The following is a 27,476-nucleotide window of genomic DNA, read 5'->3' as shown; positions in this document are numbered from 1 at the left end:
AACACGCTGTATGTGTGATTGCAAAACTCGCCAGAGAGAACTGTGAGGCGGTTTTTGTTAATTTTCTCGACCGTATTATAGCCTGTTAACAAGCCAGGGGAGGTCATTTTAATCATATTATTTTACTGACGTAAACCAGAAGTCATACTGAAACTGTTCTTGTCTTTTTTTGAAAAATAAAGTGTATTTTTAGCCAATTTAAATAAAGCGTTCTTTTGGGGAAACCCTCTAGTCGTGTGCAATAATTTGCATGTTTGGGCTTTTTTCGTGGTGTATTGCATAGGTTAAAAAATTACTTTTGAATAATATAACTTACTGGTTATTGCCACATAATAATAATATTAAAATAATAAAATAATATACAACTACCTATTAAATCTAACTCGTATATTATAATATAAGAATATAAGAAAAATACATTTTTATATATTAAAATATGTATTATAATATACTTGAAATTTTATATACAGTGTGCAATACACTTTTGTACTATATAATATAATATATTGTAAGTAATATAATATGTTATTATATAATTTTTTACTAATCGTTATACTGTTAACTTTACGGAATTAAAAGTCTTATTGGTTTTAAAAGTAGGTAGGTACTCATATTTTGTATAATTACCTTTTTTATTTTAATTAGTTATGTTTTTACATTATACAATATAAAAATGACCAAGTAATTATTATTAATTATCGTGAAGTAAAAATGTTATTTACAAAAATATAAAATATAAATTTAAAAATAATTCATGCATGATATTTCTTTTAATCAATACAGTATATTGGAATAGTAACTCTAAATTGTTGGACAAACACTTAATGTCACATTACCATGTACCAACTGGGTTGGGAACTTTTTAAATATAATTTTATCTTGTAAATTATTGTTAACTATCTCAACATTCCGTATACACCCTAAGTATCCATTGGATAGACGATTGTTGTATATTGGATTACCACCAAGGTACAATGATTTGCTGGGTATATTGCTGGATGATCCTCCTTTACCATATTGGTCTGGTGTTGCAAACATATTATCTACACCCAACTGTACAACATTTTTTAGTTTCACGGCTGTAAAAAAATTTAACAAAAATAAAAAATAATAATAACAACTTATTGACTAACTATATTTTAAGAACAGGTAATTTTAGTTGATGTTAAAAATTAAATCAATATCTAATATTAATGTAATAAGTCTAATAAGTAACCAAGACCCATTTACTTATCCAATTAATGTCATATAGATTATAGGCAACATTCAATAAGCTTCACCAAAAAATATCTTAACTAACCTTTAATTTTATGCCATGATCCATCACATAAGTAGTAAGGAGATGCTGGCGTAAAGGAAGCAGAAATTGGACCTTTACCAGTATCCACAGAAAATGATATTGTTCCATTTTTCATTTCCAATAGTAATAAATTCTTTTTAAAAGTTTGAACTGACATTAAAATTCCATCAACACTTCTTGGTTTTATATCCATTAAAATTTCAATTTCTTTACCAATGACAAATTTTTCCACTGAAATAAAATTGTTGTTAAATGTAAAATAAAACTAGTACCTAATGAAAAAATTATTATAATTAATTTACATAATCTAATGTAACCGCCATTTCCGAAGAAAAATGCTCCTTCTTCAACTTTTTCAGAACATCTGGAAACACCAAATTTACGACTAGGATTTCCTAAATCTTTAGAGTTTACTTTGAAATTGCGTAGACAACCTTTAAATGTTTCATTCATTCCCTGAAAATAATTATATCCAAGTTATGCATTTAAAAATATTTTTAAATATTTCAAGACACATTTTTAACAATAGTATTTTAAATTAAGAAAAATTACTATAGAATAAATTTTTGTTATATTTAGTATTAATCAAGCATTTTGTCCTTACTATAAATTCAATAACTTTTTGATAAGCTGCTGGATTAGTGCCTCCAAAATAGAATGGGGAATTCGTGTTTTTACAGTCTGAAATATTACTGAATCCAACTGGTGTACTATCTACGAATAATTCAGCATTTGCATTAGACCGAGTCCAATTAATAGAATGCCAATCTCCGTCATTAACTGGCAATTGAGCTTTGATTGTCATTGGTATAGAATTACAACTCAATTGATAGTTAACCTAAAATGTATAAATATTATTAATTGATAAAATATTGTCAATGCTATTTGTAATAAATGATTATATTACTTTTCCTTCAATCAAATAAACAGCCATAAAGTCGGTGCCGTCAGATTGATGGGCAAAAAATATTATTCCATCTGAGCTAGAAGTTTTTATGTCAACTGAAATTTCGTTTTTGTCACTTCTAGTTTTTATCATTATTGAATCATATTCGAACCGGCTTCCCACTTGATTTCCTAAAAATAATGATAATTATGAAGTATAAAATTCAACATTATAAATGGATTAACATACCAAATCTAAATCCACTTTCTTTATTTAAATCAGTATCTAGTTGTGGATTTACCGATAGTACACATAATCCTACTGGGAGAGTAGGTTTAGTGGTCATTTCATCTGGGACAAGTATAGGAGTGACAGGTGTTTGTAGAATGGGTGCCAGCATGCTCATGTCTATTTCATCTCTTAGAGGAGGTTTTGGTTTCACTATATTAGAATTATTAGAATTAAAAACAATTTTGTTTACATGATTTTATTTAATTATTTTAAGCTACTTGTGTTATTGAATTCTGGTACACTAAATCCAGATGGTAATGGTTCTGTACATCTTCCAATTATAGCTCTTGGTGCATCAGTAAGCTGAGAAAAATTAATTATTTTACCATTGAATGTTACATCACTAATACAACCAGCAAATGAGTCGGACATTGAAGTTTCAGCATCGATTTCTGGAGGTACACCCCCAAAGAAAAAGTCAGAGTGTAGGAACCGTACTGGTGACGGAGAACTTTCAGATCTAAATAAATGAGTTATAACACTTTAAATCTTAGAATATCTAAAAAAATATTGATACGTACTGGAAATTATCAAAATCATCAACACGTAGTAAAAGTTCTTGATCTGTATGTGCAACAAATACATCATGCCACTGGTCATCATCATATCGTGTAGATTGTGTGGAAGAAACATGAATTCCTCCACTTTTAAATGTTAAGATTCCAGATTTTATACGCAATGAAAAAACAGATGACCCATCTTTACCATATACTAATAAACCATTTGATTGAGTAGTTTTAAATCTTAATATTAATTCAATCAAATTATCTGATACTAATACATTTGGTGATCTGACATAGCCTCTACTGCCTGCCTTAAATGATACAAGGCTGCTAATCTAAAAATCAAACTCAACATTATTAATTAAGTCTTATATGAATTAAATATTTTTATTTTACCTTTTCTGGACATCCAGAAATAATTCCTTGGGCATCAACATACTTATTGAGATTTACTTGAACTGCACTAATTTGTACACTGTCTATGCATCCATCATATTTGAACTTAGTTACTTCTCTAATTCCATGATCTTTTGGATAACCACCAATGTACAAATGTTCAGAAACCTGTGTAAATAATATTTTTAATTATTTTAAATTTAATAAATAATCTAGTAATCTATATTTTTTTTCAAATACTTAATTTTTATAACATATTATATTATTATACATGTTAAAACATATTATGGTCTGTAACTACACACAATAATATATAAATGAATTACAATAAATGTAATTATTGTGATGCATACCTGAAGATCGTTTCCTATTCCATTACATACTCCTGTTTCTATGATTTTCTCATCAACTTTCAGTATAGCTTCTTTACCTACTCTAGTGGCATCAATTGTATGCCATTTATCATCATTATATGAAAGAGGAGAAATAAATGATGTGGTATCGCCACCCAAATTTAGCTGTTTAAAATTTACAATTTTAACAGGTACTCATATTTACATAGTCAATATGAAATACTCACTCGAAAAACAATACTTCCTCCTTCTAGTTCAATAGACATAAAAGTATTGTCTTTGAAAGCTAAAAATATCAGCCCATCAGTAGACGTGGTTTTTATACTTAAAAGAATAGATGATTTAGATTTCATTTGGTAATAAGAAGATTCTATTACTACATATCCTTCACCATTCATACGAAGCCCAGAACTAGACGTGTTCAAAAATTTGTTCCTTAAAATAAAATAAATATTTGTGAATTTTAATCTACAAACAATTATGCATTTTTAAATACCTCTCAATTGATCCACTATTTACACCTGAAGAATCTACAAAGTTCCAAAGGCCAACAAATGTATTTCCAAGCATTAGATCTTCAACACGACCCTCTAACGATTGATCTACAATGTCGTTTTGGGCTTGGAATGTAGCTGGTAAACCTCCTACAAATAACTTTGAGTGATCTTTATCTAAATTCAAACTAGAAGAATTTCCGGGAAGAATTGTTTCTTTGGAATAAGTTATTTCATCAGAATTTGAACCTTTTCCTACATCCTCATGTACAACCAATTTCACTGTTTTACCAGTTCTATAAAAACATTCAAATTGTTATATTAAATTTATTTTAGTAATAGTTGCATTAAATTAAGTTGGGTACCTTTCAACAACGACTTTATACCACTTGTTATCCGATACTATTTTATCACTAGAAAGTGTTGTAGTACCAGAACCAATATCCATAAGTAATTCTAAATAACCATTATTAACTTGCAATGCCATGAAATCATCCTAAAAATTATATTAGTAAATTATTTCCAATTATATTAAATTAAAAATGATAATATCATTACAGTTTTAAATCTTCTCATTCTTCGACTAGTACCAACTTCGTTTCCAAGATACAATATGAGACCTGTTGGCTGATCTGTTTTAATATATATCGATGCAAGAGTGCTTATACTTTGTTGTGCTAAATTTTCAGGATTTCGAAGCTCCAGCGTTGAATTCTTTGATAAATTTACACCTACTTTAATCCTGAAAATATATATTTTTATAGTAGTAAATTACAAAAATATGAATTAAGTTAGTTATGTTGAAAACATACCTATTCACCATATTTCTGCATGTAATAACCTTAGTTTGAAGTGATTTCACATTATTTTTCAATTTATCTATTTCTTTTTGAAGTATTTCTGGTTTATTTTTCAGACGATTTGCAGAATCAGTTGCATTTGGTAAAAGTGATAGTGCATTATCCACTAAATAAAAAAATTACCATATTTTTAACTAAATACTGAGTATTATTATATTATATAAACAATCTTACATTGCTTATTTGACTGTGTAACATCTTTAATAGTTTTGTCTGTGTCTTTATTGAGTTGCTGAGCTGCGATAAGATGATTTGGTAATGATTTAACAACATTATCAAGACTATTTATTAATTGTCTAGACTTTTCATCATTGGACATAACAGTTTCCATGTTATTTTTTGATTTAGGAGTTTCAGATGCAATTTGGTCTAACTGCCTATTTAAAAAAAATAAAACAAACTTAAAATAATTTTAAAATTAATTTTAATTATTACAAGCTATTGTTAAGTTATTGTCTGAAGTTGTAAGAGATAAAAATAAGTAATAACAAAATATGTACAAATTGTAAAATAATCAATTTTATTTTTTTTTTAAATATGTGTATGAAATAAATGTTTGAAAGTAAAAATACTATAAGAAATTAATTCGTAACTGAATCTGCTATATATTAATAGAATAATATTTATGTAAATTGAATACATGTAACTTACTTAAATATCTCGTCTATTCTTTGGTCAAATTGATTTTTTGAATTTGAAACTATTGATAATTTCTCTTTAGCATCTTTTAATGATTCTTCTAAGCCTCCCTGTACTTGTTCTAAAGCCATTCTAACATCCTGTAGTAATTTTGTTGAATTTTGGTCAGCTATTGCAACTCTTTCATAAAGTCCTTTTGACTAAAAGTTTTTTTTAATGTATAAGTATGTAATAAAAATAATAAGGTAAATAATTTTATAATTTATTTGGTCATACAATTAAACACATGATATATACCTTATTAATGGTTTCTTTGGCTGCAGTACTTGCATTTTTAGCAGCATTTAATGATTTTTCTATTTCTGCTACTATATTTTTGTATGAATTTGCAGCTGCAATTGCAGTTTCAGATGCAGAGGTAGAGTTTTTGACTAAAGACTCCATCAAATCAGCCTTTGGCATAAAAGAAAATTATTATTTATATTGTAATAAACATATTAATTTAATTATATCTATTTTTAATTTTTATGATAGATAATATTTTATTATTAGAATAATTATAGTTGAATTGCTTTACAACAGTGATTTTATATAAATTTGAGGTGGAAATATACCTGAGAAATACAACCACCCCTTATAACCTCATTCAGTTAATACATTTATACTTTAAAATAAAAAATTAATTTATTGGATAGCAATTTGTCCAAATATACATAATGCATTTAATCAATGGCCTATTCCTAGCCTATGGGTGGCCAGCAAAGAAGAGACTAAGAGACTCGCGAGCTACCAAATATATTAATAAATATAGAAGAGCCAAAATGTAAAAAAAAAAAAACATAAATTCATATTAAAAAAAATTTTTTTGTAAAAATTTTACGATAAGATGCAAAAAATTATGTATGAACCACTGCACATTAGTATACAAAATACAATTAAAATACCTGTTCTTTGAGTCTATCGGAATGTTCTTTTGCTTTATCTAAACCTCTTTGCAATTCTTCCAGTACTCGTGTTTCTTTTTCAATTGCAGTTTCTACTTTAGATTTAGTGGCTTTCATTATTTCATTTTCTGCACCAAGCTTAGCAAATGCATCTTTAGATTGTTTTATGTCATCTAGAGCTTCTTTTACTGTTTTCATTAACATTTCCATACCATCATTTGCTGAATCTTTTAGTTTTGTCAATGAATTTATTCGATCATTTTCTTTTGTTAACGATTCTCTGAAATTAATCAATATAAATTAGTATTATAATCTTAACATTTTTTTTGTTAGGTTAAACAACAATTATTTTTAACTAACCGGTTAGCATCATTTATTAAACCAGTTTGCATTGCTTTATCTTTAGCTATACTTGTATAGTTTTTAATATCCATAATGTCATCTAAGAACTTTATTTTTTTATTTTTTAATGATTTTATTGATTGAGAAGGGTTTTCTAATGGTGATGCAAATTGTATCATTTTATCATAAATTTCAAGTGCTTTAGTAAGTAAAGCTTCTGACTCGTTATTTTTATTTGACATATTTGGAAGAGATTTTTTTATATCTTCCAACAACATTTGTGCTTCATTTAATGCTGTATCAATTTGTGGCCCTGCGCCATCTTGAAGACTTTGTGCTAAATTGGTTACTTCATTGACAGCTTTAGACGATTGTGATACTGCCTCATCCAATGCTAAACCCATTTCAACCGTGATTTTATTTGTTATATCACCTTTTGATTCTAATACTAATGCATCTGATAAAGCTGATTTTGACTAAACAATACATATTTTTTGTATTAAATAATTAATATTGTTATTTGTAGTATTGAATACAAATTACCTTTCTATTAAGATTAGTGATGTCTTTCTGGAAATCAGTTAAATTTATGTTTAATGGGAACAAATCAATACTACTTGATATGAGGTTAGTTAAATTTGGTTTCAATTTTGATATTGTATCATTTAAATATGATAGACGTTGAGCAGTGAAGTATCCATTTTCCACATTCTAAAAAATTTTAACATACATTTATTAACAACAAAATAATTTTATTAAATTTTTTCTTATACTTTAAATTCATTGGAGACATAATATAGTTTAGTAAATAAACTATCTGTTACATCCAAAAGAGAATGTGTACAAGTGTCACATTCAAAGCAACCAACTCCTGTCATTTGGTCCATATTCGGTTCAGGCTGAATTAATACCCAACGATGAGGACAATGATCACATTTATCTCCAATTACACCTGGTAAACATTCACACTGACCTGTTCGAGGATTGCAACTAACACCAACGCTGTATTCTGAGTTACAACCACATGCTGTAAATATAATATAATATATTGAGTTATTTAATAAATTATTTTAATTTTAAAAATAAGTATTATTACATATGCATCCTTCTTCAGTATAATTCCAATATCCGGGTTTACATCGATCACAGGTTCTACCAGCAACACCAGGTTTACATCTACACAATCCAGTATTCTCATCACACTGAGAACTTTCACTAGCTAAAGCGCATTCACATGGCTTGCAACCCTATATGCAATTGAGAAAAATAAATGTTTTTAGTATGTTAGCTCAAAACTGTATTCATAATATTCAGTTTTATGGATTAAATTTACTAGTTAGCAAGTTTTAGATTTTTGAACTAGATATTCCTTTTTTTTTTTATATTTAACAAATAATCATATACATATAAAATATTGATGTATTCTAGTTTTTCTGTAAGTTCAGCCCAGAAAAAATAGGAACACAAGGTCCAATACATGTGGACCTGTGTCCTGTATAATATATTAGATTCAAGAACAATATAATTCATAATACATTCTTATATTATATTATAATATATAATACATATATACTTCTTTAAATAGTGAAATCTAATGTATATAATCAGTAGTTAGTACCTATAATTAATTTTATTTAAAAAATGGGCAATTTTGATTTAACTTTAAAATAATTAGGTGGTGTCTTTAATACCACACCTATAAATTAATTATCAGATTAAAAGTATACACTAAGTACTTGTTGATTAAACTAAATTTGTAGTTTGATTATATTTGATAATTTTAAATTTTAAATGTTTACCTTACAAGTTTCAAAACCATAATGATTAACAGCACATCTATCACATTTTTCTCCCTCTACATTTGGATGGCAGACACATAGACCATTATAATTATCACATTTTTCCATTCCACATTTATCACAATCACATGCTTGACAATCCTTCAAATTTACGGCGTCTCCAAAATAACCAGGTCTACAATATTGACACGATTCGCCAAATGTACTGTTTAAACAACGTGTACATTTTCCAGTAATTGAATCACATGATCCTGGATCTTCCTTGTTTATATTACCAGAACACTGACATTCTTTACACACTTCTCCTATAAACATAAATTAATTTATAATTTATTAAATAAATAAACAAAGTAATCCTATTTAGGAATTTATAAATGCCCTTTTATAAACAATTTTTTTTTTTAAGAAGTTAAATTATATCATATAATAAACCAAGTATTATTCTTGCAATAATTACAAAAACACAAACTTTGTGTATAAATTATAATTAATTGAAAATATTATGGTCCTTAATTTTATTTTAAAAATTAGAATTTGAATAATTAATTATTAAACAAAAATTAGGTTAATAATACATGGGGAATAACACTGTTTATAAATATAAAATATTATATTGTTTAATAATGATTATTGTTGAAAAATATGTAGTAGATAAATTGAGTAAATAATTTCAAGTTAGAAAATAAGTGTATACCTGGAGTTTCAGGACTACCATAAAAACCAGCATTACAAGACTCACATCTTGCTCCAAAATAACCAGGTAAGCAGTCACAGCTGATTTTATTACCATCTGGGCTGACTTCACAACCCGTTGCAAAACTAAAAATAAAATATATATTATCTATTAATATAATTGATTTTTAATTTTCTATAACATATTTTCATATTGAATTATTTATTTTATCTAACAATAATATAAATGATATAGACTATATAAAGTATACATTGTCTTACTTGTTTGAAGCTATTGGTAGTGGACAAGCACATATGAGACAGTCATAAGGAGTGCCAATAGATGCATTTCCGTGGTAACCTACGATACATTTTTCACAATGATCACCTGTAGTGTTATGCTTGCAATTCTAATACAACAAAATTATCACAGTATTAAATAAATAAACTTATTTAATTATTAAGCTACTTATAATATATTTATATTAGTTAATTAGTAATATCATTATTAATAGATACTTAGGTATATCATTCATTAAGCATATTTTTATCTCTTAAGAAAAATATAAACAGCTTAAAACTTATTTTTGAAGAAATTTGATGGAATGCATCATGAAACATTCCAAACAAATTAAATATTAAATATTTAAGAAAGCATGAATAATTTATTCTTAATAATATTACATTGCATATGCCAGTAGCCTTGTCACAAGTATTGGAATGTCCATTACACTGACAGGGACACAAAAACCTCCATAAGGTCCTGTTTGTGCTCTATAGAAACCATCAGCACATTCTTCACACGATAATCCAACGTAGTTGGCAGGACATTGACATTGTTCAACAGACAGTGCAATTTCTTTTGATTGGATATATTCTTCTTGAGCAGTTTCTAATGATATACTTGATATCCTGAATAATTTTATTACTTATTATAATATTATGTTACATACTAATATGGGTATTAAAACAATGTAGACTTTTAATTCAAATATTGTGTAAAAAAATAAATATTTAAATAAGAACCTAGTTGTCACTGTTGGTTCCCAATAAGTAGCTCGGATGTAAATGCCTTGTAAATTTTGTAAAACCTGCATTATTTGTTCTCTAGTCGTTGGTAACCCATTAGCCAGTATGAAATTTTGTTCTACAATTTCAACAAAATTTGGGAACAACGTATTTGATGCTGGTTGTTCCAATGAAAAATAAAACAAGTATGTATCATGGCCATATAAAATGACATCAGGACCACTAACAGCACTTCCAAAAAGGTTTGAAGTATACTGAATGGAATAATTTAAAAACCCTCCATATGATTTAATTTGGTTTCCCAAGTAATTTTTTGGAGCAAGGAAATATGTAATTTTTCCTTGAAATTCTTTAGGTGTTAAATCAACTCCAAGTTCATTATCCTCTATTTTCTCAAGTGTAAATTCTACATCTTCAATTATAATTGGTTTAGTTGTTAAATTGACCGTTTTTAACAACCAATTTTCCATATCGCTTATCTAAAACCCAATTCAATTGTAAACAATATTTTTAAAAATATTTATAATATTTAATAGTTAAGCATTATTTAAATAGATACCTCTGTTCTGTAAAGATTGGAGCTTTGACACCGTGTAGTCTTACCAAAGCAGAAACATTTTGAACATCCTTCATCATTCTTTTCTTGTATATTAAATGTTCCATCTTTGCATAAATCACATGCTTGACCATAAACATTAGTTTTACAGAAACATTCTGAGTTGTTCTTAAAAATTTGTAATAAATAAATAAAATTACAAATCAGTATGATTTAATATAATTTATAAATATATATTGAAAAACAAACCTGATTACAAATTTCAGATGTTGTGCCTCTGTAGTCACAGTTACACAAATAACAGCGAGGGAAAGACCAATGCCCAGAGCGACAATGATCACAAGTACGGCCAACAATGTTTTGTTTGCACCTAAATTATAAAATATAAGGATGTATAAATTAAAAATAATTATATTACCTACTATAGATGTTTTAAATTATCTTTATAATATTTGTTCACAAATAATAATTTTAAATTATAGCAAAATAGTTAAAATCATTTATTTATTCATCATTAAAATTATTATTGTTCAAATTTGAACTTAAAACGTCTAAAAAAAAAAAATAATTGTATTTGTATAATTTTTAGATTTTTTAGTTCCAGTACGAATTACTTAAGTAGGATCTTGTTTTAAGTTTTTAAGTTTTTTTGACCCAGTGAATAATTTCTTATCGTCATTTATAAAAAAAATAACTAAAAAAAAAAATTTTAAATGTCCATAGATAAATTTATATAATATTTAGAAAATTATATTATGTATAAAAAATACAAAAAAAATTATTTTGCTATGGTTTTGTATGGTTTGTTTTTAACAAAAAAACATTATTAATTTTGTCAAATACGGATTTTGTGTAAAAATACATGTTTTCCTTATTTATTTCCAAATTATTTTGAAAAATATTTGAAAATTTTTCTTTTGACTCTTTCCAAGTGCCAAATAGAACTAATTTGCTTCTAGAAATCATTCGCAAAGTTGAAAATTGAAGCATTTTTAATGACTTTAATGACAGAAAATAAAAAAATAGATCATTTTGTAAAATGAAAACATTCATTGCTCCACTCAGAATATAAAATAAATCAATAAAAATTAAATGCAAGCAATATTACAAACATAAAAAACTATTAGCTGTTAACACTGCAAGATAAATAAAGAACGGGTGAATAATTATAAATAAAAAAAAATGTATATTAATTACTCGCAAGATCCATTAAATAAGTCACATTGACGATTTTTATCTTCCACGCCAAAAAAGTTACAGTTGCACTCTTCACATCCAATTATTGGATCAAAACCATATGTCATTGGTTCACATTGATCACAGTTTTTTCCAACTACACGTGGTGGGCAAATACATTCACCCGATGAAGTTTCACATGTAGCAGCTGATGGACAGTTACATGATTTACAATCCGGGAATCCGAAATATCCAGTCTTGCAAGCTTCACATCGTCTACCAATTACATTAGGTTTACACTGACATTGACCACCATAAGGATCACATACATAACTTAATGAACCATCAGAATTACAATTACAAGGTAGTGCTCCACTATTATATGCAGTTGTTAATGAAAAAGTGGCTTCTTTACAAAAACCTAAAATCAATGTTCATAATTAATAAGTTTATTAAAAAATTATAAGTTGATATTTAGGAATATAACATCTACTCATTCTACTTATAATGATTACTTAAAAATTAACTAATCGAAAGAACATACATAATATATATTCCTGTAATATGATATTTTGTAATTTATAGATTTATCAATGGAATGATTATAACATTATGAAACATAATTTTTTCATAATTTATTTTGTTCTTAAAATTTTAAAATCTGGTAAATATAATTGTTAATAAATATAATTCAGAATTATAGATGACAAAAATACAATAAAATAAAGTTATCATATAAAATTATAAAGTTAATAATTAGCGATTAAAATATTAAGACTTATACATTATATAAAAACATAATATAAGTAAGCAAAATAAGGACTGGGGGGGGGGGGGGTTAGTTAGATACATTACAATAAATATAGGCAATAGTCAATAACACATACAATTGTTAATAATTGATTATAATGTTTGAATAAATAGTCAATAAAAGCAAATGTATTGGAAATAATACCTGTAGTAGAAGTGTTGATATAAAAATGATTGCTTCCACAATTTGATATGAATAAGCCAGTATAGTCGAATGGTTGTTCTACTGTTATAGAATCACTATATTCTTGTGCTGGGACAACCAAAATATACTCTAACCAAACACTTTTATGATTTGGCTCCTAAAATTATGTTAAAATCATATAAAATAGTTGTTTTAATAATATATAAACAGTAAATACCTACATTTACACATTTTAAATTCAATTTATACTTAATTTTCTTCAACAAATTATTATTTATTTAAAATATGCAATATAACTACTAACCATATAAAATAATAATTATTTACTTTCAAAATCACTTAACAAATATTTAATTATCATCAGTTATTACTTTTTTCTGTAAAATATATTTAAAACAAACAATTACCTTTAAACTTAGTAAAAAGTTTTCTGTCAGTTGAAAATTTATGTTTCCATTAGCTTGTTTTACTACAGAACGACATCCTGAATTTGATGGACAATGTTTTACTGGCAAAACTGCTTCATATGTTTGACCATTATGTATTAATGCATTCATTTCAAAAGCTAAATAATGTAAAACAAGTTGTTAAATGTTAATTTAAGAATGTTTAAAATTTTTGTAATGATGATTATAAATTATGTAATAGTAAATTACCTGGAAAATCAGGTTGATAAAAATGAACAATAAAAACATAAGCTCCTGGGCCAGGAACTTTTCCAGCCAAATCTACAATACTATCCTCATGATCAAGGATAATCAAAGCTGTAGAATTGTCAAATATATCTTTAGGTGCAGTTGTGGAAAGACGTGCCTCATTTCCTGTTTTAAATTCTACTTTTTTTGTGTCAGGAGGTGTGGGGTAAAATGATTGAATACATTTTCCATCTTTCTTTACACATGATGGATTTGGGTTTATATAATCTAAAGACCATTTGTCTAATGGTAAAGCGACTATTGATTCTATCCCAACTCTTGAATGATCTTTTCCTCCTTTTAGTATTACCTTGGTAACTGGTTTATTGATATCAAATAAAGCTACTTTTCCAGTGGCATCTACTGCAGCTTGTCTACATAGAGTAGTATGATGACATGCATATAATATTGCTTTACCAGAATTCATCTTTTCGTCTACTTCAATTTCAATTACCGCTTTTGTTTGAATAGAGGACGGTGTCATGTAGTTAATTAAGATAACATATGGTCCAGGATTTTTTATTGATAATTCTAGTTTTAGTTCTGGTTGTGCTTCACTAATAACTGGCAGTTTTGGGACTCCTAATATTTCCAATTGCTAAAAAACAAAAATAATTATTTTCGCATAGTTAAAGGTTTCAAGCTCATTTTTCTTTTTTACTTTTAAATCGTCAAAGAAATCTATTGGTTCTTCACCATCAAAAGTCAATGCAGTAGTACTCTTGACTTGATCAAATTTAGAAGTACTTGGATAGTCAAAATGCCTGCATAGACCAACTTCAATATTATCAATAACACAAGGATTCAATACCTTGTCGACCAGTATATCTCCTTCATAGTACTCAGCAGGCAAAATCACAAAGTAATCCTATAAATATTTTACTCACTTATAAATTTTATTAAAACAAATAAATATCTAAGTAATTTATAAGCTCTAAAACTAACCACAAACAAATTCTGTTCAATTTTTATAGTAACAGCCCATCGTCCAGGATTCATAACAAATGGCGATGGAATATTTCCAGTAGCTCCAGATACAGTCACAAAAGTTGGAGTTTTTGTAGGTTTTAATTGTACCTTAAAATAAAATTAACTATTAATAAACAATCATTTTATAAATAATAAATTTAAATAATTTATTTACCATGAACTTTTGTTCAATATTGATGTTATTTGGTGTTTCAGGTGTTATAGATACTAAACCTAATATGGTTTCATTATTCAGATTCACATATCTCAAAACTATTCGGTAAATTGAAGGTTTCTCTATATTTAGTTCTTGAACAATTTCACTCTATTTTATATAAATTAAGAATGATTACAAATTAATAATAACGAAGACCAATTAAATAATTTACCTGAAGTTGAGAGAAAACAGCATAACCTTTCCAAGAATATTCCGGAAAGAATTTTTCATCAAATCCATATCTGACTGGAGTATATGCTGGAGTTCTACCGTCCTCAGCTTCATACAAAAGTTGATGTAAAGTTGGGAAATAATGAGCTTGCATTGGTTCAGTACAAGCTCTTCCAACAATTCTAGGTTGACACAAACATTGTCCATTATTCTTATCACATTTTTCATTTATCGAGCCACCAACATTACAACCACATTCTAAATAAAAATTTATTTTAATTTGTACCCATCCAATTTTTAAACAATAAAATATTTAATCAATAACAATTACCTGTACATCCAAATAAACTATTTTCATTTAAACTATAAAATCCTTCAGAACATTCATCACATCTTCTAGAAGTAGCAGATGGTTTACAGACACATTGACCAGATTTTGGATTACAAACACCAACACCACTAAGTACCCCAGGCATGAAACAATCACATTCTGAAATAAAATATTAGGTAATTAATCCTATAACGACATTATAAATTATAAATATTATTATAATAAATATAATTAAATAATTAAAAAATTAATAAAAAAATAAAAAAATAAAAAAATAAAAATAAAAAAATAAAAAAAATTTAAAATTAAAAAATTTAAAATTAAAAATTAATTTAATTAATTTAAATTTAAAATTAAATAATTTTAATAATTTTTTATTATTTTTATTTTAATATAATTTTATTTTTTTATTATTTAATATTATTATATTATTATATTATTACATTATAAATTTTATACTTTATATTTCTTAAAACGTTTGATTAGGTATACCTTGACAACCGTCCGGATTTGTAGGTTGTAAGTTCCAATAAAGTTCTCGACATTCATCGCATATTCTACCAGTGACTCTAGGTTTACATTGGCATAATTCTCCTAGTGGTAATGATCCACATCCAACAAATGTTGATAAAACACCAGCAGGATTACAATTACATTCTGGAAAATCATGTATAACAAAAATAAACATTTCAGATTAAAAGATATATAATGGCTTATACAAATTAATAATTTTTACCTTCACATATTGGGAAATTGTATAATCCTTCCTTACATTTATCACACCTAGTTCCAGTAAAATTTGGTTTACATTTGCATTTACCATCATTATCACATGATACCCCAATCGATCCTTGACTATTACAATCACAGACTGAAATAATAATTAGGTAAAAATTGTAATTAAAATCAAAAATTATAACATGTATTTATTTATATAAATGCATTTACATTTGCATTCAGGATATTGATAGTATCCCGGACTACATTGTTCACATGTTCTACCAGCAAAACTAGGTAAACAAGGACATTTTCCTGATGCATCACAAATAGATGTTGCACTTCCCCGTTCTGAACAACCACATGGCTTACAGTCTGGGTATCCGTTATAACTAGGTAAGCATTTATCACATCTAGGACCAGCATATCCCTCTTTACACATACATTGTCCGTTCGTTTTATTGCATACTTCAGGTAACGAGCCAATTAAATCACAATTGCAATCTGTAAAAAAAAAAAATGTAAGTAATAATAATATAATAAAATACTTATGCTATCATAATATTATATTAAAATAATTACAAGAGCACGTGGGAAATCCATAGTAACCATGGTTACATTGATCACATGAAAGATTTCCGTAACTGCTATGACACGAACATTGACCAGTAGTTTGATCACAAATCGAATTTCTAGATCCAATTTCGTTGCACTCGCAAGCTGTGTAAATTATTAAACATGAAAAATTGTGTATTATAATATGAATACTTTTTTTAAAAACTATAATCGTCACGTATTTACGTATATAAAAATTAAAAATATATATTTACATTTGCATTGCGGGAAATTATAAAAGCCTTCAGCACATTGATAACAAAATTTCCCACCGAAATTTTGTTTACACGGGCATTGTCCGCCTGTATTTTCACATTGTCTTCCTCTAGTTCCATCCAAAAAGCAATCGCAAGGCTTGCAATCCGGATATCCGTAATATCCTTCACTACATCGGTCACAATTTGGGGCAGCATAAGCGGCCTTACATTCGCACTTACCAAAACCTTCCGAACAATTTCCAGTTGAATAGAAGTAGTCACAATCACAAGCTAGAAATTAAAAAAAATCAAAGGAATTAAGAAGGTTCTTAAAATTATTCATAGTCCATAATCATTTTAAGCTACTTACGTTGACACACATCCGTTTCATTTAATAACTTTCCAACGGGTCTGTAATAACCGAAAACGCATTTATCACAGTTGATACCTGTTGTATGATCTCGGCAATTTTGACATACGCCACCTCCTTCGTATTTCCCGTGAATATCAATCGATAGATGCGACGCGTCTGTTGCGTTGTCGTAAACACAAGTCTCAGAATGACCAAAACAGTTGCATGCTGATATGAAATCAACCAGTTTATGCGTTAATGCGTTATTATTATTTAAAAAAGTTTTAAATTGTTTCAATTTTTTTATAATTTATTGTCTTACGTTCACACTCAAATAGTTTATCATATTTAGACTGACTCCAAGCTTTCTGTTCAAAACCTGGACAACATCTTTCGCAATTGTGTCCACAGGTGTTATGTTGACAACGACATATGAGTTTATATGAATCTGTAGGATCAGTTATGTCACAGAGGTCGGCGTGACCATTGCAACGACATCTACCACCAATACTCACGTCTTTTATCGAGTAAAAGTACTACAAATAAAACAAACACTCAAATGAATTAAACGAATGAAATATAAATCGTGAAATTGTTTACTTACTCGTCTTGTAGTAGTAGGGTCTTGTCTGGCGACTGACATGAGATGACCGAGAAGATTTTTTACCCTGATTAATCTAAATCGTACATTAGTAGCTCTGGTAAATTCTTGTAATGCGAAAGAATTAAAAAAGTTGTTTGCTGAAGGTCTATTAGACAAAAGCTTCACAAATATCTGTAAACATATAATTCATATACGTTGTTGAATAATATCTTATGAACATAATATGAATACTTTTATCTTATATAATATAATAAAAAATAGTTTATATAAATTAAAGTTTAAAAAGTATCGAGACATGATATTCTATTTCGTTATTTTTTATTTTCACTCATTTTTCCAATACGTTTCACCGATTCAGTTTTCTAATATATTCGTATTACAATCAGCAATTTTATTTTAATTAATTTTATTTAAAATAGGTACATAAATAAATTATAAATACATACTTCACCATTTTCTAATGGCACAATTTTTGAAAACGATGTGTCACAAATAACCGAATCATCAGCCGTAATGGGTTTAATGCTTTCCTTTCCAAAATATGATTCACAGTCCCTAAACATGTATAGATATTGATAAGTATTCAATTAATTCTATAATAACTTGGTACCTAAAATATTACTTACGCAACAGTGTCAGCAAAATATTGCCACGGATGATATGTTTGTCCGTGATCTGCTGATCTTTCAAGTACCCAAACACCCGGCCTAGGAGAGTTACCCATTTTAACAACAACATAAGCGACATGGAATTCCTAAAAAAATATTAGGTATAATTGTATAAAATGTTATGCAGCATAAAACTAAAATTATATAATATAAATATTAAAATATATAATACATATTTTTTGTATCATATTACAAGTAAAAGTTATTTTGCATACGATTTTTCTTAAATACATAATTAAATCGTATTAATTTAATATATGATAATATCATATTATTATATTATTATGTACATAACGTTGATTTAAAATCATTTTCAAATTTGTATGAATATTATTTTTATGATATAGGTACACACGCTACTCGTATAAATGTTTGGTTATCATTTACGTGCAATCGGGAGTGCATAGGTAGGTACTTATATCTGTTTAAATTTATTTATAAACGTAAATATAATAGGTATACATATTAATTTACAGTAGCATAGTTGATATATTCATTAAATCACATTTAATTAGAAATATTTATTAATATTATCACTCTGTATAACACCTTAATTTGTATATAATCTATTATTTAGTTCATTAATATACAACGATATTTTGTAGTTGTTGTTCAATGAGTTTAAATAGTTGGCATTCATAAAAATATTATCTATTTGCTGGTTTATTAATCGTCCGGCGGAAGTGATTTTGATAATAAAAAAGCATATCAAGAACGCTAGATATATTATAAAACAAAATTTTGTTCTAATATAAATATTTTTTATTACATTATAAACTTGTATCGCTGTAATACAGCGTTAGTATCAAGAAATAGTTCATGAATTTGCAATTTTGTTTTACTGCGATTTCGTATTTTACAATAAAAAACATTCATTAATTAGTCGACAGTATAGGTGCTACTGTAACAATAATAATTAAATACCCGAACATTAAATTATAAGTTCATGCATAAGGAAATTATTGTCGTAGTGTTCCAAAAAACTAGTATTCAAACTGAACTAGAAACAATTTATCGGACATGTAGGTCGTACTTATCTGGTTCCTGGGATATTGAACCGCACGAGCGTGGCAAGTGTGATAACCACGGACGACCTTTTATAACTTATATGCTTGCACATGGTATACCTGGACATTCGATGCATAGGCTTTAAATTTTGCTCTCGAGCAAATTAGAAAATATTCACGACCTTGTTTTTTAATTTATTTTTTTATTTTAGTATAACGGCATAACTTTATCTACTTCCTAAGAAATCGTTATATAAAAGTTCGAAATGTCAAAAACTATGCACATTTGACGGCCTTGTTGATTGTTCATCACAATATAATAATATTATATTATATAGGTATAGGCAATACCTATAATACAGTTAATAACTGTAATAATAATCACTTTTAAATTATTATATCTGAACTAAACAATAAGAAACATATTTAATCTAATACTAATATTACCCAATTTTGAAATGATGAAATATATTTTCCGAATTAGTTGAGAATGAAATTATTCGTTTTTAGCTTTATTTTTATTTAATATAAAATTCTATGTCGTTTGATAAAAAATGTGTTAAATTTTTATCGATTAATAATACATATTTTGTGAAATTGTATAACTTAAATGAGGTTGCCATTAGGCATAAGTTTAAATTAAATTGATTCAATATTTATTCGTTCACTTATAATTAAACATACCTGGCCTAAATCGATTGTTAAATTAATCTCGTTATATTTCATGCCTCTGGATAAAGGTGGACTCTGCCACCATGTTTCTTGTCCATCGACTGCATATTCTGGCGGATGAGATTTGTCTGGACGACTCTCATCACAATGATCGCACACCTAGAATATGAGTATACATTACACATAAATTAAATTTCTGTAACTAGTAAAATACACTTTTTAATTTTTCCTGAAATACAAAATTAATCCTTGTTATAGTTTTACAATTTAAATATACATTTTACCATTGATTATAAATACTAATAATATATAATCAATGATTTTACCAATGCATTTAGACAATAAAATACGTTTGCTAAGGCTGAATGCTAAAAGAAAAACAATTATGTTTTATATGTATTAAGTATTTCTGCAGAAATTCTAAGGTACTAATATTAAAATATAATTGCTAATTTATAACTGATGTCAAACATTAAAATTGAAAATTACAATTTGTATTTATAATTTATGGTGCATTCGTTTGCTTGACACGAGACCCAAATCCAACGTGTTAAAATATTTAAATTCAGAAAATGTGTTTGATTAAAATGAAACTTAATTCTGAAGTTGATGATTCTTAACCTTTCTGTAATAGATTTATATAAATAAACAAAACTAATGCAAACATAATTTTTCTTAACTCTAGATAATATATTTAGTTAGGCATTTGATCAATTTAATTTATTTATTTTTCGATGTGTATAAATACTATAAACTATTTTTTTTGTTTGTTTAACACCTTTTAAAACAATTTGAAGATATATTTTTAAACTAATTATGTTTTAACATGGATAATATTTATTAGGAATGTGATTCATGTTAATGACGTAAATTGATTTTTAATTAGGTAGTCATACTTTTCTAAATAATTTGACATAATACTTAGTGTCCAATATCCTTTAAATAAAATTATATTTTTGAAGTAATTTTAATAAGTACATTAAATATTTATCTAATGAAATAGATATAATTGACACATATTAAAACTTATCAATGATTGATAGAAGTAATGGATAAAATATCTAAAATATTTTACAATCTACGATTAACAATAGTTATAATAAGTAAAGTATATGTTTATCGACAATCAACGCCATCAGTTCAGAAATAATAGCATTTATATTTAGCAACATTTAATACCATCATTGTAACTATATTGCATAATAGAAAATAAACTTGAACATTTTTTTTATATTAATTTCAATTACTTATTATCATAGAATACATGTGATATACTGCTTTAAAATTTAAGAGTTTTCTTGGCTTCTTAAACATATTAAACCTATTAGATTTATGGATTACAGCTTTGGATTGTAGCAAAAACATCAAATTTAAACAATATTCAAATTTTTAAGAAAATTCCACTGTATCGAAGAATTGTCGGGCTACTATTTATCATTAATCTATCACTATTTTATGATTTTGCTTTGTAAACTATTGATGATGAAAAACACATCTTCTATAACTATGTGTTTTCATAGTTGACTTTAAAATAATTTTATTCTCTAACACATTACAAATAATTATTCTAAATAAAAAAACCCTTTATGAAAACTTCAAATGAAGAAGTATTGTGATCTTTTGATAATCTAATTAATTATTTGCAACAGAAATTATTTTAAAAATGTGAAGTATTTATCGACCATGATCACCGTTAAAACAAAATATAAATACACAAACAATATCAAGTTTAGTGTTGGTAATGGGTAACTTTGTAAGTAACTCATTCATATTTGTACTAACTTATTATGAGTTTCATTATAATATAATATTATATTTTCTATTAAAATTGTTAATTTATAATAAACTAATTGAATATCTCTAATTACACCATGCCATCGAGGATATTTCCCTTAATAAAGCCCAAGTATATTTATACAAATATGTATTCAATTTTAGGAAAAATTTATGTAACATTTATTAAAATTTACAGAGTATAATATAATCATATAGAATACATTTTATCAATAGTAATAATTATTTTAATTTATTCAGTCAATTTTTTTTTTGACTGGACAAAACCAGAAATAAATTAATATTTTCTATACAAAAATATATATTTTAATATGAATAATTATTATGGTACAATATTAATAAAATGACTGGATGAATTATGGATGTATTATTTTCATGGCTATTAAAAAAAAAAAAAAAAATAGGTAATTTCATAATCGAGTTAATATCAAATGTATTTGAAAAATCATAAAATGTTAAAACCTAATAATTTAACTATTCTATCAAAAATTACAATTTATTTTTAAACTTTATATTTATATTGTATATTGAAAATTTATCTTATGATTTTTAAGTACAACTACTAAGTACTAAGTATATTATAATTATAATAGCAAACAAAAAACTATTGTTCTAAATAAATTAATGAATAATATAATAACGCTTTAATTTTTTTCCCACAGGATATTTCATAAGATATCGATTATCAGTCAAATTTAATATAACATTAACAGTATAATAAATGCCTATATTATCATTGATTCATAAATATATATTTTGTTTGATTTCAAATATTTTATAAATTTACATTATTAAGTTCAGTTAGATCCATTACCTAATAGTGATGACTAAATATTATTTTTGTATAAAATTATATTGTTATGTTTTTTTTTTGTGATATATTAAGAACACAAAATTGAATAAAACTAATTGTTATTTAATGTATACAGAATAATGTCAAAGAGGTGTTGAAATAAAAAAGGCCTATTCAAAAATGTTGAGGTCAAAACATCTCTTATGATGAATGATGACATGTATAATACGACGTCCGTATTGGATATTAGTATTGCATTAGTAATATGTATAATATGAAATCTATAACTATTTCTGGCAACAGTAACAACAATAAGCAATATAATACTTGTTCTATTGTTCTAAGTTGTGAATATAATTATATGAGTTAAAATCCTTTGCCTTTCGAATTTTAATACATATTCAATTGTAAATTATTTAAATTTTAATAAGTCGGGTTACACGGTTTCAGGTACTTCTTCCGGCGTGAACGCAACATATCGAGTTTGATCAACTATATACAGAAAGCAGCCTTTTTAATTGAATCAAGTTTGAAATAGTAGAACTACGGTAATTTGTAATACAATGCATTGAAATATTGTTTACCTTCTACTCACTATCCCATCATGACCCTCCGCGAAATATTTAACTTTCACGTGGTTAATAATTTTATGAGATGAAAGTAAAAGTTTACTATACTGGATGGTGTGCACCAGCAAAGTTTAAACAAAACTTAATTAAGAATACATTTGTTCTATAATATAAAAGACATGCGTAAAATTGGGCATTTGTCTTTAATTATATGACTTAATATAGCAATTGTTATTTCTATAATTCATAGTATTTATTCTGAGTTTTCATAATTGCAATCAATATTCAATAATTTGCATAGAACCTACTCAAAATAACTTTTTTTTTAACTAATTTAATTTATATGTGTTATTATTAAAATTTGTGAGGAAATTATGGTTGTAAGAGTATAATAGTATTTTTTATTGGGTAATTATTTTTGTAAATATTGGTTTTAAACACAGGTTATAACATTTAATATTAAATATATCAAGGGTGGCTAGTCGGTAGTCACATGTTTAAATAAAAAGGGTATTAAAATGTTCTTATATTCATGGGGAAATTAAAAAGACCATACAATTATGTTACACGATAATTAATGACTCTATGGCTATAATTCCATGATATTAATAAATTACTAGAGATAGTTTTAAAATATTATTTTTTTGGTCACGCTACATTTCAGAATAAAAAATATACATTTATTGACAATTAAGACTCTAATTTTAGTACGATATTAAAATATATTATCGATAAAGTTGTAAAATTGTGCTTGAGCATATTTCATAAGCAAATGCAAACTTAGTAGGCAATTATATTGAGTATACTGTGTAAGCCACTAAATGATGATACTTTCTAAGGGGAATTTAGAGATTATAATTAAATAGTTACCTAGTTTGTATCTTTGACAGTTAACAGTTGAGACAGTTGAGTGTTTATCTATAATAATTATAATTACTAAATTTAACTACGCATAATTTCTATGGGTTTGATTTTCAAATAAAATATAAAAATAATCTATAAAATAGAATTTTGGAATTTTTTTAATAAATACAGAAAAATCGATATTTTTCTTCTGAAAACTAATATAATATTATATATTTTAATTAAAATTAACAATTGTACTTATTATTATTATTATTATATTAAACTTAAATTAATTGTACAACTTTAGAAAAAAACTTAATTTTTGGGTTTTGAAAAGGATAGCATACAAATTTGAAATTTGAAGGTATGTAGTTTTAAAGACCTGAAAATAACTTAAAATTTTACTTGGATAAAAATTTTGAATAATTAAAGAATGTTTTTCTCAAGATCATTTATTAGAAATAATAATGTAAAATTAAATTTATTAAAGTTATTAAACAATTTTAAAGATTTTACAGTTTTTATGAAATTAAAAGTTTGAAGATAAGGCCAGCAATATTTTAAATTCGTTAAACATATAAATATTTTATTTACACAAGTATAAAATTATTTATGATAATTGAAAACATTAAAATAGACATTACAGGACAATACTCAAAAGATGTATAACACGTATTTGTTGAAGTTTGGAAAACTTGACATTTTAAGAGTGAATAATTCATTTGATTAACAAAGAAGTAACAGACTGTTCAAAGTTTTTAACAAGATTTGGGTTTAAGTTACTTTTAACGCACAATGATGAAGACTCGTATTTCTCTTATGAATAATTGTTTTAATAACCGTAAAATTTCCAATTCAGATTACTTATTATTTAAAAATTTGTTTAATAGGACATTTGTACTAATAATTAAGGAATTATATCATAGGTATATACTATACGAATAGTTCCGAATCTATACGAATAAGCCTATAGATATTTGTGGAAATGACTAAAATAAAATTTAAATATTTATTTGAGATTAAACTATTTCTACATAGATAATTTTGCAATTAAATTGTTGACAATATAAGTTTTGAGTTTATAACACATTTATCTAGGAAATATTAATAATTTATTGACGAACCCAGTTTGGGGGGGGGGGCTTAAGCCCCCTAAAAACGTAATCAAGCCACATCAGATGGCTGAAGCGCCTAAAAATATGTGTTTACATGAATAAGACAAACATGTTAAGCCCCCTTCCACGAATGTGCACAATTATCCGCTTATGACGAGCATAGACTTTGAGATATGAATTCAAGATGTATACGTTGACATAAGTTAGAACCGAATTTGCAAACCACCGCCTGCCATTAAAACTAAAAAAATGTATTTTATATATTAATATAATTTGAGTCTCAATTCTATACCTAACAAATTTAAATCTTAAAATTTATCACGATAATTATTAGTCTAAAGATACATTTTTAAACTTTATTTGCACTTTTATTCAAGATTATCATTTAATGTAAAAATAATTATACCATAGTTTGGTGCACTGGAATCATGCAGAATAGAAATCATCATCACAGAAAAGAACTGATTTTAGAACTAAAACCCTTTGAAAATATTGAAACCTGAACTTATCGAAGCCCTTATTTAAATATATTAGATATTAAAACTGACATTTCGAAAGTACTGTGAAGGTATTTTCCAATGTTACTGGCTTTATCATTTTGATAATTCAATTTTTGAGTACCTATTAATTATAATAGAATTATAGGTTACTCTTGTTATTAAGTTACTTATACCTAACCTAAACAAAACATTTTAATTTTGATGAACCTAATATGAATCTATATATTCATAATTTTTCAGAGTCGGGTACGATATTTGTGCTGATATTTCTATCTGTTTTTAAACCGTAATAATCATCAAGGCCTAATCTTCACATAATGAATGTCTGAAAAAATAACATTAATGGTCCCAAATAATATAATATACTTAAAAGTAGGAAACCAAACAATATTTATTAACGAAATTCGGGTTAAAACGCTGGCAAAAATCAAGGCGAATATAATTTGTCATTTGAAATTCATATGCAGTACAAACAAGCGATGTAGACTATATAGTTGTATGAAAACAAACACGATCTACCCATTCTTAAGGAAAAAATTGTTATTTATAAGGTCACAGAAATATCGATCGTGTCACAAAGTTTAGACGTACAATAAACATGAATAAAATAAATATGGTATAATAAATATAAATACATTGGCGTACTAACAGGGGAGAAAAAAGGGGGTGATATAACCCGCTCCACCCGATAATGTTTAGACGTGGACATTGTCTTAGATATTTTCCATCATTCATATTGAGTCGGTTAGTTAAAATCACTCGATTTCTAGATTTAAATTCTCTCCTCCCCTCACAAAAAAAAAAATAAATAAATAAAAAATATGTACCCCTCGAGTACGCCACTATAATATTATAGGCATACTGCACAAATAAGTTACGGGACGGTTTCCGAGGACGAACGAAATATATATAGCGAACATTTATTTTACACCCAACAGACGGACCCGGTAATTGGTATACTGATATAAGTCTTGTTCGTTCCCGTGTGCACATAACATTATCGCCTCGTCACATATTCTGACTTTCGTCGTCGTCCCTCCCGCCCGATTCCGCTCACCTGTCCCTGGATGACGAGATTGCCCTCGTAGTCGACGTTACGCTCCGAGTTGGCTCCGACCAGCTTGCAGTAGAGCTCGGGGCCCTGCAGGCCCTCGCCACAGGTCGCGGTGGCGGTGATTCGGCGGCCCTCGGCCAAGTTGAAGTACGGCGGCGTCAGCACCTCCGGCCAAACCGGACGGGCCAGCTGCAGCGCCACTAGGGCCCATAAAGCGCCGACGGCGATCGCATGCATCGCCGGGCTGTGCGTGACGGCGGACTGCGGTACGTGACGAACGTAACTCGGCTAGACGTATTGCGTGAACGGACCGCGACTGTATAACATAGTATTATAATGAATATTGCGCGCGGTGATGCTGCACCGACCGGTGCGGTGATGATAATAATAATCCG

The 27,476-nt window shown here is 27.0% G+C and overlaps 1 protein-coding gene across 1 annotated transcript; it reads right to left on the bottom strand.

Annotated features, from left to right (window-relative positions):
- Window positions 1–613: 613 nt before the first annotated feature.
- On the bottom strand, window positions 614–27,476 carry LOC114127695 (laminin subunit alpha). The gene is given in 52 exon segments (XM_027992018.2): window positions 614–1,079; window positions 1,301–1,531; window positions 1,603–1,756; window positions 1,905–2,138; window positions 2,208–2,377; window positions 2,436–2,627; window positions 2,696–2,937; window positions 2,999–3,315; window positions 3,377–3,544; window positions 3,730–3,894; window positions 3,957–4,164; window positions 4,226–4,519; window positions 4,589–4,719; window positions 4,782–4,965; window positions 5,036–5,189; window positions 5,258–5,460; window positions 5,735–5,922; window positions 6,020–6,175; window positions 6,667–6,946; window positions 7,027–7,484; window positions 7,552–7,719; window positions 7,782–8,035; window positions 8,105–8,255; window positions 8,808–9,112; window positions 9,502–9,626; window positions 9,762–9,889; window positions 10,164–10,222; window positions 10,225–10,391; window positions 10,506–10,987; window positions 11,068–11,232; window positions 11,314–11,434; window positions 12,262–12,661; window positions 13,196–13,352; window positions 13,603–13,760; window positions 13,852–14,488; window positions 14,552–14,758; window positions 14,836–14,967; window positions 15,035–15,184; window positions 15,249–15,505; window positions 15,579–15,737; window positions 16,071–16,235; window positions 16,315–16,449; window positions 16,527–16,799; window positions 16,878–17,015; window positions 17,126–17,398; window positions 17,478–17,687; window positions 17,782–17,995; window positions 18,064–18,234; window positions 18,510–18,618; window positions 18,690–18,817; window positions 20,423–20,569; window positions 27,085–27,476. Coding segments are annotated over 52 exon segments (10,986 nt in total). The 5' UTR covers window positions 27,319–27,476; the 3' UTR covers window positions 614–801.

This window comes from Aphis gossypii, chromosome 3, assembly GCF_020184175.1.
Source record: "Aphis gossypii isolate Hap1 chromosome 3, ASM2018417v2, whole genome shotgun sequence".
In the NCBI taxonomy this organism is placed as follows: domain Eukaryota; kingdom Metazoa; phylum Arthropoda; class Insecta; order Hemiptera; family Aphididae; genus Aphis; species Aphis gossypii.
Note: the sequence above shows the minus strand (reverse complement) of the source record. Positions and strands in the feature narration are given on the sequence as shown.